This window comes from Sinohyriopsis cumingii, chromosome 11 (genome assembly GCF_028554795.1).
Source record: "Sinohyriopsis cumingii isolate HCF-2022 chromosome 11, ASM2855479v2, whole genome shotgun sequence".
Lineage (NCBI taxonomy): Eukaryota > Metazoa > Mollusca > Bivalvia > Unionida > Unionidae > Sinohyriopsis > Sinohyriopsis cumingii.
The window spans coordinates 108858424-108880399 of NC_142971.1; the positions used below are offsets into that span (position 1 = coordinate 108858424).

General features: G+C 36.8%; 1 protein-coding gene across 5 annotated transcripts in view; it reads left to right on the forward strand.

Annotated features, from left to right (window-relative positions):
* The window catches only part of LOC149789265 (neuroglian-like), a 237891-nt gene that overhangs the window by 189549 nt on the left and 26366 nt on the right, over positions 1–21976 (forward strand). For all 5 annotated transcript variants that reach the window (XM_089975441.1, XM_089975442.1, XM_089975440.1 and 2 more), the window contains 6 exons: positions 2326–2551; positions 5882–6012; positions 12200–12434; positions 12885–13007; positions 15809–15988; positions 21640–21762. In XM_089975441.1, coding sequence (XP_089831567.1) covers positions 2326–2551; positions 5882–6012; positions 12200–12434; positions 12885–13007; positions 15809–15988; positions 21640–21762 — 1018 coding nt within the window. The remainder of the gene's footprint in view (positions 1–2325; positions 2552–5881; positions 6013–12199; positions 12435–12884; positions 13008–15808; positions 15989–21639; positions 21763–21976) is intronic.

Here is a 21976-nt window from a genome sequence, read left to right on the forward strand (position 1 = left end):
CAGAAGAAAAGGGACACAAACAAGTTGTTTGCAAGTGATATACATTTTCTTAGAGTCAGACTCTTCCAGTTATTTCCGACAGACATTGAAACTTGAAAGCTATATTCGATCTCTAGAGTATGTGCCCCAATACAAAATTTGTAACCTAGCTTAGATGTCTTTGATAGACTTCTCATGCAAATTTGCTATAGGGGTCTGTCCATCAGAAGTTATTGAATTCTGTAAAACCCTTTTAACAAAACTGCAAAGTACTTTTTGATAATAAAAATCCTTTGTATATTGCTGTCCTGCATATAACATGGTTAATAAACTCGGTTTTATAATGTACTCCTCTTAGCCTCTGTTAACTTTACATTGTCAGAATTATGCAGTATTTTATGATGCTGAACACCTTGATACTGCACAACACATGCATCTAAAACTAGTATAGTGTATTAGGAACTACTTTGTAAACAAAACATGTACATTCATGTAGTTGATGCTTTAGGTTCTAGTTTATTAAATTTGTAGATGAACTAAAGAAGCTGTTTCACCTATTTTAAAGTAAAGATGATAAAGTGAACAATGTGGATGAGTTTACTTACAAACCCAACTTTCAAAGAAGCAAATGAATGAGTGTCATATTCACAATGTCCACATCAAACATGAGAAACACACTATTGAAAATTCTATTCGGATCATTTAAACAGCTATGTACCAGAAATGTTTGTAATTTTTCATAAATGGAATGGTTCAGACTATGACCAGTGCTATCTGGGGTATATTAAAATAGCATAGAAAAGTAAACACATGCGGCTGAGTCAAGACATGTCCCTCCCTACTCAAATCACATATACTGCATGTGGAATTGACACAGCTAATAAATCCAGTCCATAGAATTAACAACAAAAAACAACAAATTCCATCCATTCCAGACCAACTGGAAAAGTTGTTACAATGCACATCCATTCACAATATGACTCAGCATTTAAATTTTAAGTAGAACAAAATAACATTTCTTTTTTACACTAATGTCAAGCATGCAATGAAGTTCAAAGGTCACTGGGTGGTGCTGTGTGTGCATTAATATTGCTTTTGTGTATTGAAGAATCTATGGTTTTGTATTTATTTTGGAATACAGCATAAATTCAATGATTTTGTTTCTTGTAGTGTATTTTTTATAATTAAGCCTTAGGTAGAATAACAAAATAAGTATATAATAAAAAGTTACTGCATTTGTATATGGAAAATATGAGCTTGTTTTCTCAGAATAATACTTCACTCCCAAAGTTCATGCAGCATTATCCCCCAAAAAACTTGTTCGTATTTTCCATACAAATGCAGTAACCTATAAATATTGTATGAATTTTATCTTTGCAATAGCTATGCAATAGCTACTTGATGCTACTGTTTTTCCTGAGTTTTCACTTAGTTTTGGCAGTTTATAACTCATTATGATATAAATCATTCTTAATTCTAAACATCTTTCATATCATTTACTGCACTAGATGTTGCCATTAGTTACAGGGCAGTATAATTTTAGAGATTTATCAAACAAAGATGTTAAATGGAATTGCTCAGTTATCAATATCTGTGTCATTTACTATAGACAATTGCTGCAATCTTTTATAACATTAAATCTGTATTCACTCACTACATAATATAACTTGAGTTATTGGCATGACATCGTTTTGTGGCCTTCCCAGTGAAGAATAATAACAATTACTTTGCAAAAATTGTACATCTGAGTGAAGAATAAAGGGGGAATCCAAATAGGAACACAGACGACAGCAGACATGATTGTGTGTAAATAAACTGGGGTTGATAACAGTATGTTATTAGTCTTGCACGCTTATCTGGATGTAAAAGATCTGGCAAAAGGCCAGTGTGGCACATTAGAGTACATCATCCACCCATGTATATTGGACTCAAGGATGCATTATAGTCTAAGTGTCATTCAATCAGGTGATTTGTGCCAAACTTCCTGGCACAAGTGAAACAGACCTAAAACCCAAACACAGTGCATATTTTTAATTTGTTAAATCAAGATTTTTGTTTCAGTGATACTGTACTTGTGATGTACATGTAGATGCATTTGGACACAAACAGCACCCCAATTCAGCCTGATTATGGGATAACAAATGTAGGTCAAGCTGCAATTAATTCAGAGTAAATCATTTTTAATATATTACAACTTCATGAATCATATATCTCTATGATAATAAACAATCTAGTATGTCGATCCATTTTTATAAATTCATGGGAGTTATAAGTGTATGGCACTGAAGGTGAGGGAACATCGAAATGAGGCAGGTTGCAATGAAAACTAGTAGATATTTATTACAGATCATGGAACAAGAAGATCACAATGGTGAGGGGTTTGCTTATGAAGTTGTCATCAAGAAGGATGGGAAGACGGAGACTTATATTATTGATGATTGGAAGAATGGCAGTAAAGAGATTCCAGTGGACACAGTCTATGAGCCATATGAAGTGACCGTTACAGCCAGGAACAACTTGGGTGTTTCCACTGAACCAGCACCTCACTTTATAGCATACTCTGCAGAGGCAGGTGAGAAATTACAATCTCTCTTCATGTACAATATGACCCTGATCTGCCAATTTCTTATAATTTAATCTTTCATTCTACAGTTCCTCTTTGCATAGGGTTTGATTGTTAAATAAAAAGATTTTCCTAGGTTTCCTCACTGGTTATCCCAGTTATTTAAATAGACCTTGTATATCTTAGGTATTTTTAAAATAACTTCTAATACCCTTTAGTTCGGTGTGTGATTGGGTGTAATTTGGGTTAGAGAGTACACAGCCTGGCCCTACTTCAGATGTGCACCTATCAATAAACTGCTAGCTTTTTCTTGTCATTTTTACTTCCTGGAATTCAAAGGTAAATTTTAAAAAGAAAGATGTGATAACGTTTTTCACTTTTAATATAATTCATTCATTGCACTTTCAGAAGCTGGTATTGTCGGATATGACAAAATTAATTGTCTGTACTATAATAACTGCTTAAGTAGTGTAATTTTGGACTAGTTTAAGCTCATTTTTTAAGCATATGGGGGCAGCCATTTTATCAGCTGTCTGCTTTAGATGGTGTATAGTTTTCATAATGACCACATGTAAACAAAAATCAGTCACAGTACATGAAAGTAGCATAGAGTTATGCCAACATTCTTTCCACTGTGCATGATTTATGACATAACCTTATTTTAAATTCTAGTAAATGTCAATTTCAGTTAGATGTAAAATTTATAGTGGACGGTGGTAGATACAGAAATTGCTGTACACATCAGCCATTTTCAAAAGTCACTGTGGGTAATTTTCTGCAACTTATTATTGGTATGACTGATATTAGGTCCTCATTTTGTAAATTTTTCACTGCTATCAACTTTGAACTAAAAATATATAACACTGTAATAGCTTTACCCATAGTGCCTTACTGAAAATTTACTCAATCAATTAACAGAGCTGTTGTGTAGATTTATTATGAGTTTTAAGTTTGTGACATATTTTTTTTCTCCAGAAAACTGGAAGTGTGTACATATTAAATCATGTTATAATGAACTAAACACATTAGGCATGAACAGTCTTCACTTTTATTTTGAAGCGTCATTACTTCATAAATTATGTAAATATGAAGTTATATTCATAAATGGCAAATGAGCATCTATGTTTGCTTGAAATCATTAGTGGAAGGATCAGCATACACCCTGATCTGCTGTCACAGTATGTGTTGGCAGGTATTGGATATTGGTGTGTGCTGTCACAGTTTGTGTTGGCAGGTATTGGGTATTGGTGTATGCTGTCACAGTATGTGTTGTCTGGTATTGGTGTATATTGTCACAGTATGTGTTTGGTTGGTATTGGGTATTGGTATATGCTGTCACAGTATGTGTTGGCTGGTATTGGGTATTGGTGTATGCTGTCACAGTGTGTTGGCAGGTATTGGGTATTGGTGTATGTTGTCACAGTATGTGTTGGCTGGTATTGGGTATAGGTGTATGCTGTCACAGTATGTGTTGGCAGGTATTGGGTATTGGTGTATGCTGTCACAGTATGTGTTGGCAGGTATTTGGTATTGGTGTATGCTGTCACAGTATGTGTTGGCTGGTGTTGTGTATTTGTGTATGCTGTATCAGTATGTTTTGGCTGGTGTTGGGTATTGATGTATGCTGTCACAGTATGTTTTGGCAGGTATTGGGTATTGGTGTATGCTGTCACAGTTTGTGTTGGCAGGTATTGGGTACAGGTGTATGCTGTCACAGTATGTGTTGGCAGGTATTGGGTATTGGTGTATGCTGTCACAGTATGTGTTGGCAGGTATTTGGTATTGGTGTATGCTGTCACAGTATGTGTTGGCTGGTGTTGTGTATTTGTGTATGCTGTATCAATATGTTTTGGCTGGTGTTGGGTATTGATGTATGCTGTCACAGTATGTTTTGGCAGGTATTGGGTATTGGTGTATGCTGTCACAGTTTGTGTTGGCAGGTATTTGGTATTGGTGTATGCTGTGACAGTATGTGTTGGCTGGTGTTGTGTATTTGTGTATGCTGTATCAATATGTTTTGGCTGGTGTTGGGTATTGGTGTATGCTGTGACAGTATGTGTTGTCAGGTATTTGGTATTGGTGTATGCTGTCACAGTATGTGTTGGCTGGTGTTGTGTATTTGTATATGCTGTATCAGTATGTTTTGACTGGTGTTGGGTATTGGTGTATGCTATCACAGTATATGTTGGCAGGTATTTGGTATTAGTTTATGCTATCACAGTATGTGTTGGCAGGTATGGGTCCATGTGGTCTACAGTTGGACATGAGTTAAACTGGAGTAAATACTGTACGGGAGTAAAAGCATCATGAGGGTGCTTCCCCAAACTGACTCACTTTCATTCTTATGGCTTCACTGTGATTTTGTGCTGAACCAGTTAATGTGTGATGTTGTTTGGAGTATGTTTTTGCACGTCTCAGGTTATGTGGAATTTGTCTACTGAGGATTATTCAAACATTTCACTTTTTTATCTATGGCAAAGTTTTACCTAATGAAATAAATTATTATAAATGTCCGTAGTGATGATTATTTAATGTTAAAAATTTTATCAATTGAGGATAGGTACCCTTAAATTTTCAGAACTTAAGACAGAGCACATTTATCTAAGACCCAGAGTTGATGTATCACTGTTGTTGTTGTTATTGTTGTGGGGTTTTGTTGTGGCAGCCAGTATTAATGGTGGAGGAAGAACCCGGGAAAACCCTGGAAAGAACCACTGACCCACAAGAAGCTACTGGCAAGCTTTCTCACATTCCCACATTGTCCGAATCCAAGACTCGAACCCATGCAGCCAGAGGTCATGCAGCCAGAGGTGTGAGATGGTAGTGATCCATAACAGAGAGCGCTTTAGACCACTCGGCCACTCGGGGCCCCGATGTATCACTGATGCCTGGAAGTAGGACATTGAAAATTTTAAAATGTACAAATTTCTTCATTATTGCTATTGTATATGCCAGTCAGAAACAACAGTAGACTGCATAGATCCGTCATCACTTAATGTGCCAGCAGATCTGGATTGATATTTTTTTTTAGGAGTAATCTGTAAATCAAAACATTATGCAATAGCATATCAGGGTCTATGTTGCTTGCCGATGGACTTGACTTATATGCAAGTATATATGGTATACACATTTTCCACTTCATGTTATTAGTACACAAGTATATTTCAAGTGTACTCTGTGACTTTTAGATCTTTGAAATAAATCACATGAAATCAAAACTGTTATTAATTATAAATATGTACATAAGTAGAATATCTTCAAATATAAATTTTATTTTCCATTTACAAGAATTCTATATTGAGTTTACTATTCTAAAGATGCATATTTTACTTGTCTTAGTACCACTGGTGACACCAAGCAACTTTGAGCTTGTCCCAGGCAAAGAAGTGACAGATAAAGAAGCCTGGTTCCAGTGGGATGCTGTGGATACATCCCCAGCCATGATGAGGGGTGAATTTCAGGGATACAAGGTGAGATGCACTTCAGATAATCATGGCTTTGATTATTGATGGATAGATTCTTATTAAAGTCAATACGGTTAATTCTGCCTAATTAAAAGTGGGTACCTCTATTTAAAGAGTACCTGCTCATATAGGCAACATTCTTGACCCTCATATATTAAGTTGACCTAAAAATATCACATCTGTATGAAGGCACCTGTCCCAAATTAACATATTTTTTGCAATCCCTTTAGTGTTCTTTATAAACAGGTTTCAGTGTATTTATTTTTCACTGTTTGTTGCATTGGCAGATGTTCCTGAAGACCAAAATTAAGCTGTATCAGTAGAATATTGCATTACAAAGTTAAAGCTCAAGATTAGCTAATACCAGTGATATTTGTGATAACTGAGTTCATATGGTAATGTTTGGATAATAAAGAAAATTGTCAATCAAATAGATTGCCATTTTGCAAAGTAAAGACTTGTACATGTGAACTTGTGTGCTACTGAAAGAGCATTCAGCAGTTTTGTACAAGGCTTCTGAATAGCACTCAGTCACCATTTTTGCCAGGTCATTCTTCTTAGACTGGTTCTATCTATATTGTTAGACTGGAAACAAGTTTTAAAACTTGAGAATTAAAGAACCAGTCTGTGTCACTATAAAAATGCAGGATGAATACGAATATTATGCCGTAGAAACTGTCAAAACCTATTTAGTTGTACAAAATCAAATATGAGTTTGTCCGTCGAGTTGATGACGATCACTTTTGTCATCCAGTGTTATAGCGGGAACAAATTGTTTGTGGTTGCTTAGTTGGCTGAAGAGGCTGATATACACTCTGAATGTTCTATGGAATTGTGGACAGAGGATGGCAGCAATGCAGATCATGAGGTTACTGGCTCAGGATTTCCTGGCCTTCCTCCATTGTTCTGCTATGGCTGTCCTGTTGGTCTCACTAGCATCAGCATCTTTACTGATGGAGGAGTGTCACATTCCCCTGTCTTGGGCGGTCTGTTTGTATGTGTCATAGCTAATGCCAAAGTTCTTCAGTGATGTCTTCAGGATGTCCTTATACTGTGTTCTATGGCCTCCTTTGTTGCATTTTCCTTGTTCAAGCTCACCATAAAAGAGTGTTTTTGGAAGCTGGTGGTCTGGCATGCGAACAAAATGGCCTGTCCATAACAACTGTGACTGCATCAAGATGGTGTAGATACTGGTAGGCTTGATTGGGCAAGTATCTGGGATCCTTTCTTTCCACTTGATGTTGAGGAATCTTCTGAGTGTTTTTGGAAGCTGGTGGTCTGGCATGCGAACAACATGGCCTGTCCATAACAACTGTGACTGCATCAAGACGGTGTAGATACTGGTAGGCTTGATTGGGCAAGTATCTGGGATCCTTTCTTTCCACTTGATGTTGAGGAATCTTCTGAGTGTTTTTGGAAGCTGGTGGTCTGGCATGCGAACAACATGGCCTGTCCATAACAACTGTGACTGCATCAAGATGGTGTAGATACTGGTAGGCTTGATTGGGCAAGTATCTGGGATCCTTTCTTTCCACTTGATGTTGAGGAATCTTCTGAGGCAAGTTGTGTGGAAGTGGTTCAATTTCTTCACATGGCACTGGCACACTGTCCAGGTGTCACAGGCATATAATAGCGTAGTGAGTACTATCATTCTGTACACCTTCAGCAGTAGACTAATGCCTCTTCTGTTCCAGACATTTGTGTTTAGTCTGCTGAAGTCTGCACTGGCCTTTGCAATCCTGGCATTAACTTCCTCATCGATTATGACATTCTCAGCCTTTATCTGTGATGTTTGGCTCAGAATACTGTTTTCCTGGGGCTGGGTGATACATTACTTCAGTCTTCATTGTGTTGTTCATAAGGCCAAAGTTTGTGCAAGCATCAGAGAACTTGTCAATGCTGCATTGCATGTCAGCTTCAGAGACAGTGTTGAGTGTGCAGTCATCAGCAAATAGTAAGTCTCTGACAATTCTGTTATGGTCTTAGTTTTTGCTTGAAACCTTCCAGGGCTGAACAGTTTGTCATCAATTCAGTATCTGATGCTGATTCCCACATCACCATCCTGGAAGGCATCAGTGAGCATGGCTGAGAACTGAAAAGTGTTGGCCCCAGCACACAGCCTTACATCACTCCATTTGAGACAGGAAAGGGCTCAGATATTTCACCATTGTCCCAGACTCTAGCTTCCATGCCATCATGGAATTGCTTCACCATGGTGATATAATTTCCTTGGTCATCCATGCTCGGCCATGATCTTCCACTGGCCCTCTCTGCTAATAGTGTCAAGGGTCTTGGTCAGGTTGACATAGGTGGAGAAAAGGTCTGCATTATGCTCCTGGCTCTTCTCTTGCAACTGCCTGGCAGCAAACACCATGTTGATGGTTTCATGCTCTTCAAGAATCCACACTGTTTTTCTGATTGGAGTCCTTTGTCAAGGTGTGATGCAAGATGGTTGAGGAGAATCCTGGTGAGTATTTTGCCTGTGATGGAGAGCAAAGATATACCTTGTTAGTCGTCACAAGCTTGATGATTTCCTTTGTGTTTATACAGGTGTATAATAGTGATATCCTTAAATTCCTTTTGGATCATTTCTTTCTGGCACACGAGCTGAAACAATGATGGAGCTTTTGAGCTAGAGCTGCACTTTCTACCTTGTATATCTCTGCCAGAATTGAGTCTGATCCAGGAGCCTTGCCACTGGAGAGCAGATGTATCACTTTTTGGGTCTCTTACAGGGTTGGTGATTCATCTAGTGTTTCTTTGACTGGCACTTGTGGCAGATGATCAATGGTTTAATCACTGATGGATGTTCAGGATGCAGTTGAAGTGCTGAGCCCACCTTTCAAGTATCATCTCATTAGTTATCAGCGTGTTCCCATTCACACTGAGGAGAGGGGATTATCCTGATGATGATGGGCCATAGACTTCATTCAGTGCGTCATAAAACTTCTTCATATCATGCTTGTCAGCATAGGTTTGGATCTCATTAGCTTTGTTACTCAGCCAAGAGTCCTGCATTTGCCAGAGTTTCAGTTGAACAGTCCTATGATGTTATTAAAGGCAACTGGTGGACTTTGGATCATTTAGGTATGCTTTGTGGAGGCAATGTTTTCAGCCAACAACTGCTTGATGTTGTCGCAGTTCTCATTGAACCAGTCCTTGTGCTGTTTTGGAGAAGGGCCCTAAGATCTCTGTATTGGTGTTGTAGACCAGCTCTCTAAGGGTCACCCAGGCTACTTACACATTCAGGGTGTCCAGTGGGGTGGATTGAAGAAGATTTTCTAGAGTGCTGACAAAGGTCGTTTTGGAGTTGGAGTTCTTCAGCTTGGTGATGGTCAATCATTTTGGAATCTTCTTAGGTTTATGATGTTTAGCTTGGAGACATCAAGGTGGTGGTCAGTTCAACATTCTGCACCACACACGGGTTCAGTCACCCATACATCCTGCTTGTCTGACTATCACATAGTTGATGAGATGCCAGTGCTTAGATCGGAGATGCATCCATGTTATCTTGTTGCAGGTAGGGAGGTGGAAGACAGTGTTGGTGATGAACAGTTTGTGCTCTGTACAGGTCTGAAGCAATTGAAGACTATTGCTGTTGCAGTGGCCAATGCCATACTTTCCAATGACCCCTTCCCAGGAGATGTTGTTAGAGCCAACTCATGAGGTCACCAAGGATGATGAACTTGTTAGACTAGGGAACACAGGTTATGACAGATTGGAGTTCTTCATAAAATTTGTCCTTTGCTTCTTCCAAATTGGCCATGGTATAGGCACTGATGACTATTCAACAGGTTGAGTTTCATGGTCATAAGCCTGTCAAACACACTGTTTGGAAGTCCAGCTAGCTCGCTAACAGATACTGAGTTCACTGAAATGGCAACTCCAACCTCACATCACTGCTTACTTCCACTTCCGCTCCAAAAGAAGGTGCAGTCAGCATCCCTTTCACAAAGTTCATCCTCTCCTGCAAGGCAGTTTACACTCAAAGCTGTAATGTCAATGTTGTATCTGCCTAGCTCTCTGCCAAACAAGGCAGTTCTCCTCTGACGCCTGTCAGCATCATTTCTGTCCAAAGGTGTGTGCACTTTCCATGTGCTGAGGGTGAGAGGAATGATCTTCATCTTTTTCTTTGTCATGTTTCCACTGCTGATGTAGGGTCCCCACCAGCCACAGTTATCTGTCTAGGAAAAGATGGAGCAGTCAATTCTTAGGGCACCTTTTCTAGCCCCTTCCTCATGCCATGGAGGTGAGCATTGCAAGTCCTAAAAAGGGCTGCTCAGTTGCTTAGGGGTCTGCCAAACTTCACTGCTGCTCCATGTCAGTGAAGAACAACCATATGGCCTGAGCCACTTGTGTGCTGATTTGTGACTGTGGCTGCCAGTGTACCAACCTGTGCACTACTATTTACAGTTTTGAAAATTACAGATCTACCATCACATAACATACAAGCATTGCAGTGCTGTATATGATGTTCACTTTAAATCACATGTAGACATAACCATGTAAACTATGATCCACTGGCAAATAAATGATGAGGGATCTGGGTCTATGCTGTTTGCTGTTGGGTTGGTGTTATACATTGGCAAATAATATATGTCAGTCATTAATCCAGGTTTGGAGATCACAAAACTCTGAGCTTGAGTTGGAGATTGACTTTTCAATTTAAGCCAATCAAAAGTGGTGTTACAAAAGTAAAATCCTCTTTGATTTGCTGAAACAAAATTTCAGGCTCAAACATAAGCTTAACATGATTTCCAGGCCAGAAGATTAACTGCTGATTGATATTCATTTCCTTTCTATGGTCCAAATATGTAATAAGGGAAACTACAGCTATCACCATATCAAAGATAATTTTGACAGAGTCATTCCAAGTCAACGGGAGTAACATGGAAATTGGCATACAGACAAATCAAAATATCCTATTTATTTTCCTTTTTATCAATTTTCTGAGTAGTTATGAGTCAGTAGGAAGTAACAGTAAAAGCTTCAAATATCTGTTTTTTTTCATATTTTCTAAGTCAACTGTGTCGACAGAAAGTAATAGGACATCTGTCATATAGATGAATCAAAATATCTAACTTTTCCACATTTTCAGAGAAGTACATGGAATGAAAGCCCAAAAATTGCTTAAAAGAAAAAATTCCATTAATAATTCTATATAACCAGAAGAGCTGTGAAAATTTTTGTAAAAATATACTGGGTACCTATTGATTATAATGATCAGTTACTCAGGTATCTGATCAAAGGGAAATTGTATTCAGTCAAACCTGGTAACTCTCAAACTGTTCAATGTATTTAAGTCAAATCTGGTAACTCTCAAACTGTTCAATGTATTTCAGTCAAACTTGGTAACTCTCAAAATGTTCAATGTATTTCAGTCAAACTTGGTACCACTCAAACTGTTCAATGTATTTCAGTCAAACTTGGGATCTCTCAATCTGTTTGAGGTATTTTAATCAAACTCTGGTACACATATCAGACAAGTTACATGGATGTGTCTGTGACATAAAATTGTCAGTGTTTTAATGAATTGGGCATAAAGCCTTGCATTAGTAGTATAAGTTTGCTATGCCATAGGTATTATTTAAATGAAGGGTGCTGGGCCATACATGCTTTTTAAATTGAGGGTGTTGGGCCATACATATCTTTTAAATTCAGGGTGCTGGGCCATACATATTTTTTAAATTGAGGGTGCTGGTCCATACCTATTTTTTAAATTGAGGGTGCTGGTCCATACCTATTTTTTAAATTGAGGGTGCTGGGCCATACCTATTTTTTAAATTGAGGGTGCTGGGCCATACATATATTTTAAATTGAGGGTGCTGGGCCATACCTATTTTTTAAATTGAGGGTGCTGGGCCATACATATATTTTAAATTGAGGGTGCTGGGCCGTACATATTTTTTAAATTGAGGGTGCTGGGCCATACCTATTTTTTAAATTGAGGGTGCTGGGCCATGCCTATTTTTTAAATTGAGGATGCTTGGCCATACATATTTTTTAAATTGAGGGTGCTGGGCCATACCTATTTTTTAAATTGAGGGTGCTGAGCCATACATATTTTTTTTAATTTAGAGTGCTGAGTCATTCATATTTTTTAAGACTGTTGGACCATAGGGTACATTTAGAGGAGTCTTTACATAAGTTGGGTGAAATGGGGATACTTCATCTTCAGATGGTTTTTATTCAGATTCGCTGTTGGCATGCTGACAATGACGAGTCAAAGACAGAGATTTTTATTCCAAAAGCAAATGAAATGATCAACAAGGCAAGCAAGAAGAGGAGGAGAAGAGTTGTTCCTAAATTCATTGCTGTTGCCACTAACCTGCCACCATTTTCTAATCTTGAACTGGATGTAGTGGCAGTCAATACACACTATGCATCAAATGGCAGCAATTCCATCAATTTGACAACACCTGAAGGAGGTAAGGATGGGTTGAGAAAAAATGGACAATTTTATTTTTGACAGAATAAAATGTTTTACGGTAAATATTTATCAGCATAAATTCAGTTTTATAAATGTTTAATTAACTTTTGTTTATTAAGATACTGTTATACTGCAGATAATAAGCACATACAGGCACATAAGTGGTTATGGAAAAATAAGCTAACATAGGCCTTCTGGTATATTTGTAGGAAAAACAATCATATATGTAACTGTGTATAAGAAAAGAAGATTCTACCTTCAAATTTTTTCTGTTCCTCATTCAACCATTTACTTTGTTTTAATTAAAAAAATTCAAGCATGTCTACTTTTAATATATTGCAATATATATTTCAGGTAAATCTAGTTACTTTGTGATATTTTCTGAATTTCTGATTCATTCTTTTGATTTTTGATTTTTGATTCACAATACCCTGGTTTGTATTGTCAGTACCAGGTCAAGTGTCTTATGCTAATGTGTTGGTTCGAGGAGCCCACCACTTTCTGTTAGAGTGGGGTCAACCAAAGAAAATCAATGGAATCCTGACTGGTTATGAGATTGGACATCAGAAGGGTAAGGACTATTATTAGCATTCATATATTCCATCTACTCCATCTGTCCTTATGTCTGTTCATCCATCATACCTTGCTTCTATTTTGTATTTCAATCAACTGATCAGTTTCTTATACATTCCTGTCTTTGAAATTATATAACTTGCAGTTTGAATACTTGTTGAGTTCTCTTTTGAAATGGAAGCCATTGAAACATTTTTAAAAGATTTGTTGAAGGTGCATCTAACAGCATCAAGAATAACCCTACCTATTCTTTTTTTAAATTTCAGTAGTCATTTTTTTTGTTTGTATCACTATTACCCCAGGTAGAAAAGCAATATTCTAGATGTGGCATAACCAGGCATTGTAGAATATATCTTTGTTCTTGAAGGAGGTAAATAGCTTTTCATTTTCAGACTGCTCTGTAGCTATTCCTTTTAGCATTACCCCTCTTCCTCAGTAACTCTGTCTCAGTGGGGTCCAAAAACATAGATTACAACATTATCCAGGGTGAGAGTTACTGAAAAATTAAGGGATGCATTCTTGGTTGGACTTTGACACTGAGAAAGGGGAGGGAGGCAGGTTGTTTCATGGTTTCTAATGAAACTGTTCACTTTTCTATTACCTTTATTTTCAAGATACCAACTTCTGAAAGATTGTTAAAAACATGACTCCCTTGAGGTTTCTAAAAGATCACATTCTTAACTATGAAAGCCCTGTGTATTACAACACTACTTTTGCATGTGAATGTGGATATATTGAATTGTTATTGTTGATTCACAACAAAACAAGATTAGTTTAACTATGGAATTTTTAAAAAAATTTCTAACAGAACAATAAAATACTGATGCCATGATTTCATTGTAAGTTATAGTGAAATTTTGCTCATCCATGAGAATACATGTGTGCCAATTTGGGAATTTTAAATTCAGTACAAACTTTGGAATTCACTTCTCCATAATGAACCATATCTGTTAAACAGGCACAGAGTGCTCCTCTTGTTTGGTTCCCTTGCTATTCTTGTTCATATTTAGTAATCCCCTTGCTATTCTTGATAACATTTATTAATCCCCTTGCTATTCTTGTTCATATTTGTTAATCCCCTTGTTATGATTGATCACATTTATTAATCCTCTTGCTATTCTTGTTCATATTTGTTAATCCCCTTGCTATTCTTGATCACATTTATTAATCCCCTTGCTATGCTTGATTACATTTGTTAATCGTCTTGCTATTCTTGATCACATGTCTTAATCCCCCTTGCTATGCTTGGTCACATTTATTAATCCCCTTGCTATCCTTGATCATATTTAGTAATCCCATTGCTATGCTTGATCACATTTGTTAATCCCCTTGTTTTGCTTGATCACATTTGTTAATCCCCTTGCTATTCTTGATCACATTTATTAATCCCCCTTGCTTTGCTTGATCACATTTATTAATCCCCCTTGCTATCCTTGATCATATTTAGTAATCCCCTTGCTATGCTTGATCACATTTATTAATCCCCTTGCTATCCTTGATCATATTTAGTAATCACCTTGCTTTGCTTGATCACATTTATTAATCCCCCTTGCTATCCTTGATCATATTTAGTAATCCCCTTGCTATGCTTGATCACATTTATTAATCTCCCTTGCTATCCTTGATCATATTTAGTAATCACCTTGCTTTGCTTGATCACATTTATTAATCCCCTTGCTATCCTTGATCATATTTAGTAATCCCCTTGCTATGCTTGATCACATTTATTAATCCCCTTGCTATTCTTGATCATATTTAGTAATCCCCTTGCTTTTCTTGATCACATTTATTAATCCTCTTGCTATCCTTGATCACATTTGTTTCAACTACCTTCATGTCTATGCAAAACATTGTGTATTACATCACTGCTTTTAGTTGTTGTTGATTCATGACAAAATAATATTCCTTTTTACAAAAACTAGTGACTTCTTTTCATTCTTGAGGAAATCTGAGTGCCAATTCAGGAAGTTTGAGTTAACTATGAACTCTGAAACTCGCTGCTCCAAATTTTTTTCACCAATCACTCATCTTGCTTGGTTGCCTTACTATCTTTTATTTGTTAATGAGTTGTGTTACATACACAGTAATATTTATATAATCATCCACCATTTTTGTTAGTATTATGCGCATGCATGTCCTTCATGAAAGCCAGTTGTTGTGAATGTAAAAGATTCTTTACTTAAAGTGGCCCTGTAGTGCAAAAGCCACATCTCCCTATGTAGCCTCCAAGTTACTGTATTGTGTATACAAACTTGGAGCAAGGTAAACCCAAACCTGCTTTTTTCAGGGTCTATCTGTTTATTTCATCTATTCAAATTTATACATTTCGAGTATGAGAAATGGCAGCTATGGTTGGTCACACAGCTTCACTGGCTTGATGGTGAATGAGTTCTCTCAAGATTTTAAAGCACATACAAAAATTCTTCATTGAAAAATAATTAAGCAGCTATAATGATCAGATTTTGCTCTTAAATCCTTCTATGCATAACAGATGTGTATCAAAAACGTAAAATGGTTAAAATTTATGTTAAAGGTAAAATACACTACACTGCTGAACAGTTAACAGGGATGTGTGTATGGTGTCAAATAGGTAACAGGTGTACCATGTATATCAACTGCCTACCAAGCCATACACTATATGAAGTAAATGGGTTAATTAATAAAAGTTTCTTGTTAACCATGAAACCATCATAAATGTCAGAATTTAAAATAAAAGTTCCATCATACTAATTAGTTGCCGTTTTGCATCCAACACTTTTTGTCACAATAAATGACACTCTGTATTTATTATTATATCAGTTAATGGCTTGGTAGTTGGTGAAATGTCAGAACCAGTCAAGTATGATGATCCAAATCAGAGTCGAGCGTTCCTAGGAAACTTGACAGACAGATCTGAGTATCGAATCTTCATCTGGGCCAAGACCAGAACAGGACGAGGGGAACCATACTATTTAGATGCAAAGACAGCCCATCCTGCACGTAAGTTACATGCAGATGAAGATATTTTATTCTACTTTTAAATATGCCACTGATGTTTACAGTAGGAATAGCTCTTCTGATATTTGCTCTGTTTTGATACCTGCTGTATGTATGTATGTATAAGTAATAATGTCAAAGTGTTAATAAAAATCTCACATAGAATTATGGTTAGAACAGTCTTGCTTCCTGAGATTGATTGCTCACAGAATAAGAGATTTGCTATGCAAATAGTTTTTTCCATCTGATGTTTTGAACCAAAAGACCATATCTTTCAAGCGTTTTTATAATAAGATGCAAGACTGAGTAAAGATGCAGACGTAATACTTTAAGCATCATTACAGTCATGACACATCATTTGTAACTACTTACATCTTGTGAAAGTGAATGCACAATGCATCATAGTCTTGTAGTGTCCATTTAGATTCTAACCTGTGAGTAGCCCCCACAGAGAGAGCTAAATATTGTATTTGTTCAAGTATTGATATTGTATTCATATATTTTGACGTGTGTTGAATATTGGTGAAAATGAATAGAAACTTTTAATATTGGTAAAAATGAATAGAGACTCATTGAATTGAGAGAGAAAATGCAGTATACTCATGTAACATTTATTTTCTTGCAATGCATGTATTAAACCTTTTCTCGTACAAATCTGTATTTTGTTTTGCATAAAATCTGTAGCAACTTATATCTAGTGAAAGTGAACCCACAATGCAGATTGTTTTAATTTTGCATCAGTGTACATCGATGGCCTCACAAAATCAGATCTCACAGAATTACTCAAATCTCTCAGAGTATTTTATCAACTCTCATGGTCTGATACTCTGAAAATGTCACAGGCACAGTCTGATACTCAAAACGTGTCACAGGTACAGTCTGGTACTCAGAAAGTATCATAAGTAGTCTGGTACTCTGAAAGTGTCTCAGGAAAATCTGGTACTCTGAAAGTATCACAGGCATGGCTATCAGATTTATAGCTCTTTTCATATACCATATGTATGTAGTAGACTGTTATATGATCAATAATCCAAATGAATCTCAAAATCTTGAATGTCAAATCACAATATTTGCATCACAGCATGTTTCACTACTGACAAACACTTTACAAATATATGCTAATGATTGTTTTACTGTAATTTTTTGTCTTTTAGCATAATTTAATAAAATATGAATTACTTTATATTTGTTGGCATCAAATTTATGGTTTATTTAAAAAATGTATTTTCACAAGTACCTATTTCTTCTTCAAATATGTTACACAATCCATAAACCTTAGGAGAACTACTACTAACTTGCTAATCCAGCCCTCCCAGGCCAAATTCTTTTAGCTAAAAAAATACAAAAGTTATCCACCCACATAGGTGGCACTCTACAGTTTTGTATTTTGCATAGGGTTAGAATTTAAAAAAAAAAGAATTTTCACCACGTTTCCTCACTGGTTATACTAGCTATTTAAAAAAGACCTTGTATATCTCAGGTATTGTTCAAAGAACCTTTAATTCCCTTTATTTTGGTGTATGATTCATGGGTGTAATATGGGTTATAGAGTATTCAGCTTGGCATTAATCCAGATGTGCACCTTTCAAAAAAGTGCTAGCTCCACTTGGTCATTTTCACTTCCAGAACTTTAGAAGTTGCTTGTAAACAAAAGAGTCAATAACTTTTTTTACATTTTATATATTTGGTAATGCATTCATTGCACTTTCAGAAGCAGGTATTGTCTAGTCTGTCACAATTCATTTTCTCTATTTTAATAGCTGCTAAGGATAGTGGAACTTTAGACTAATTCAGGGTGATTTTTGAGCACAAGGGAGCAGTCATTTTAGTTAGCAGTGTGCTTAGATCATGTACAATTTCCAAAAGTACAATATCCAAAGAAATGCCAGCCACATTACATGAAATTAGCTTAGAGGTATGCCAACATTTTCTCCACTGTGCTATATGTTTTGAATGCAAACAACTTCACCTTACAAATGTCACTCTCTGAAAAGTACATAATAACTGGTGAGTGCCCCCTGAATTAGTCTAAAATAAACTATCCTTAGCAGCTTTCCATCTCAAAATATGGAGCAACCTCATTTGGTTCATGTTGGGTATACCTATGCAGTATAACCATCAAAAATCACAATTTACATGGAGTGCTGGGTTCACAACTCCTTCCATCATTCCAGGAAACCAGTGGAGTGTGGCCTCCTCAGAATCATTTTCTTGAGATGGGAGCCATTTAAAACATGCTGCATTGGTGGCAGGAGGATCATTATTGGAAGGCAGTTGTCACTCTGTCCAGCATTGTCACAATGGTGAATTATCTCAAATATCAAGGTGGAACCAAGTCCCCAGACATTTGCTTTCTTGCATGGGATTTTCTAAAGTGGCATCTTCAAGGACAAATCTATGTCTAAATTCATCATATTATGGTAGACTAAATGTATTAGTCAACTCATTGTCCCAGGAGTATCAGCTAATACAAATGGATAGACCAATGGTGGACCTATTTGCGACAAGGTGGAATGCCATACTCCCAACATTTTTCTCACCAGGCCCGGATCCAAAGGCCTGTCAATACTCTTTCTATAGACTGGAATGGCATGGACACTTACTCTCACCTTCCAGCACCTCTGACTCTGAAGGTGATACAGAAAGTAAGAGAATCAGAGTGTCACCTCATCCTGATTGCTCCACTAATATGGAAAAAAATCATGGATCAATGACTGCATCAATCTCACAACAGAATTCTCCAGCAAAATCCAGATATTCCCCAAACTACTCAAGCAACCACATTGGTAGGTGTTTCATCCCACCCCAGAGTTGCTGAACCTTCATGTCTGGATTCTATTAAACAAGCCCACATGAACAAACAATCCTCACAACCAGTGGTGGAGAAATCACTCAAGCAAGATAGCCCTCCATTTTAAGATAATATAAAGAAATATTTAAATCTTTACACAATGGTGTGCCCAAGAACACATACTACAGCAGCTCAGTACCTCAGATAACTAACTCTCTGACAAAATGGTTTGCACCAATCACAGTCAAAGGTTACCATACCATTATTACTGACATCCTACATAATCATGAAAGGGAGGATATTGGACAAAACAAAGACCCATATGACCTTCTGTCCAATTTTGATTAAACATGTCAAAAGATGGCTCTTTGCCCAAAGTGGAATCTATCATGACAGTATTGAAACCACTCTCAAGAGCCGCATTTGTTCACCTCTGCTTATTCACTACATTAGCAAGTGGCAGGCATTGTCAGAAAAATAAATGCTCCCTCAGTGGACCTGAACTACATGCAGTTCTAACAAAATGGGTCAGCATCACTCATGATGACCCCTGCTTTCACAGCCAAGAACAGGCTCACATTCATGGGGAATCAGACTTTTGTAACGAAATTTCTGTCTACTCTGTCTACTTCATCTCAAGGTCATCAACATGGCCCAGTGTCAGCTCTGAAGTACTTAAGAAGGACCAAGCTGTTGCATCAAGGAAGACCATGCCTCTTCTTGGTATCACTCCACAGTTTTGTATTTTGCATATGGTTAGATTTTTTTAAGGAAAAGAATTTCCCTTACTTTCCTCACTGGTTATACTGGTTATTTAAGAAAAACCTTGTGTATCTTAGGTATTGTTTAAAGAACTATTAATTCCCTTTATTTTTGTGTATGATTGATGGGTGTACTTTGGGTGATAGAGTAAACAGCTTGGCCTTACTTCAGATGTTTACATATTAAAAAAAACTGCCAGCTTTGCTTGTTCATTTTCACTTCCTAAGGGGCCCTGAGTGGCCTAGTGGTCTAAAGCGCTCTCCGTCACGGATCACTGCCATCTCATCTCTGTCTACATGGGTTCGAGTCTCGGGCTCGGTCAATATGGATATGTGAGAAAGCTTGCCGGTAGCTTCTCGTGGGTCGGTGGTTCTTTCCGGGGTTTTCCCGGGTTCTTCCTCCACCATTAATACTGGCCGCCATGTATAGCCTATCTTGTGCTGAAGAATGGCGTTAAACCCCATAACAACTTCACTTCCTGATTTTGAAGGTAAATTGTAAGAAAAAGAACTGTAACATTTTTAACATTTTCTATAGTCTTGTTAATCTTGTATCTGAATGGCTGAATTTAAGGTCAAATTGCTATCATAGTTGGCTTCACCTTAAGCTTATCTTATCCATGTCATAGACAGTTTCTATAATAAGTGAGATACTTTCAATCTGATTGGTTGAACTTGTTACCTCCCTAGATCTAGAGACTATATTTCTCAGCCAATTTTTATAAAAATCAGGAAGTGGGTTTATGTCATGAAGAAGATCTTGGATGACTTTGATTATGAGCAAGTGTCTCTCCATATTAATTATATCATTATCTTCAGAACAAATTATTATTGTAAAATAGTAAAATAGGTAAGATCAATGTGGAGATAATTTACATAGGTTCTGTCTTAACAATACTATATAAGCTTGCCTAGCGATATGGTCAACAGTTAAATTAACCAAGCCAGTTCGGTGATATCAGGACCAATTTGACCTCATGTTGTTAGAGTTATTGCTTTTTTTGTCCTGCGGTTGTATGCAAATCTTAGAAAGAATCTTGTGAACACACCTTGTCTTAGAGTTTTTTTTTATAGATCTCTTTGAAACTTGGTACATATTATATTCATGAGCTGAAGATGTGGATATTTTATGCATCTTGATGTGCCAGTTATGTTTGTAAGAGTTATTGCCCTTTTCGACTTAAAGCCAGTTTATGTAATTTACAGAAGTTTGTAAATGCAGTGTTCATTGGATTGCAATGAAACTCAGTGCATCTTATGGCCATTACCCAAAGATAAATCTTGCATCGTGACAAATTCTCTCACCATTTTTAGGTTTTTTAGAGAAGTTATGCAGCTTTTTTATCTGTGGACTCGTATCCATCACAGGAGTAGGGATGAAATACATAAAAGGCATGGGTATATTTACATAAGCAAATTGCTTACCATTGCTGTAGTTATCATTTTGATTTCACTGTATATTCCTGTCATTAGATACCAGACTAAATCAGTAAACTTGTTCCATTGTAATCATTTATACTGATATTTTCATATTTTATTTCTCTTAGATTACCCATTAAAATATCAAAAGATAATTAGGCATTAGACATCTTACAATTGTATAAATATGTATAATTATTGGATGCTATGAGTCATGCTTTATCTTTGTCTATTTTATTTGGCATTTTTTAAATGTGTGCCCAATAGATCTTCACCACATTACTGTTGAAGTGTGCATGCAAGGTATCTGAATGAGGATTGATGGCAGAGAGGTGTACCATGGAATTTTAAAAAAATGTATACTTGACCAAGAAGTTCTTTTTCATCCAGTGGAGCAACACTCCCTTCAAGGGACTTTTATTCAAACTTCATATAGCATCTGTAGTTACAAGTTGAACACATTGCAAACTGCACAGACCTAGTTCTGCCATTGCATAATGTGCTAGCAGATATGGGAATGTACAGTTTGCTATGAGTAATGAGTAGGGCAAAGTCCATGCAGATTGTGCAATAGCAGATCAGGTCTATGTTGTTTGCAGTAAGACTTGACTCATAAGTGAGTTTATATGGTTCATAAATTTGTTGTGATTTACACTTATTTTTTGAATGTCTTATCCATGCAGCTCCTCAGAGACCAGAAATAGTTCACATCTTTCCGGCTGAAACATATCTGAATGTATCCTGGAAGGTGGCGCTACCAAATGAACCTGTTGGATCCATTCATTATGTTGAATATAGAAAAACAGGTCAGTTCCTCTCTCTAATACTTTTTGAGATACTTAGTATTGCAGACACACAGTGATCCACTGTAGTACTTGACAAATATATAACAAGCTTTACAGCTTGTTTAGGACAAATAGAATGCTTAGTACTAATTACCTTACCTTTAAAAATTATAAAAGCCGCCATGTAGGTATATTGAATTGCACCAGTGGCAAAGTAAAAGCTTTTGAAGGAATT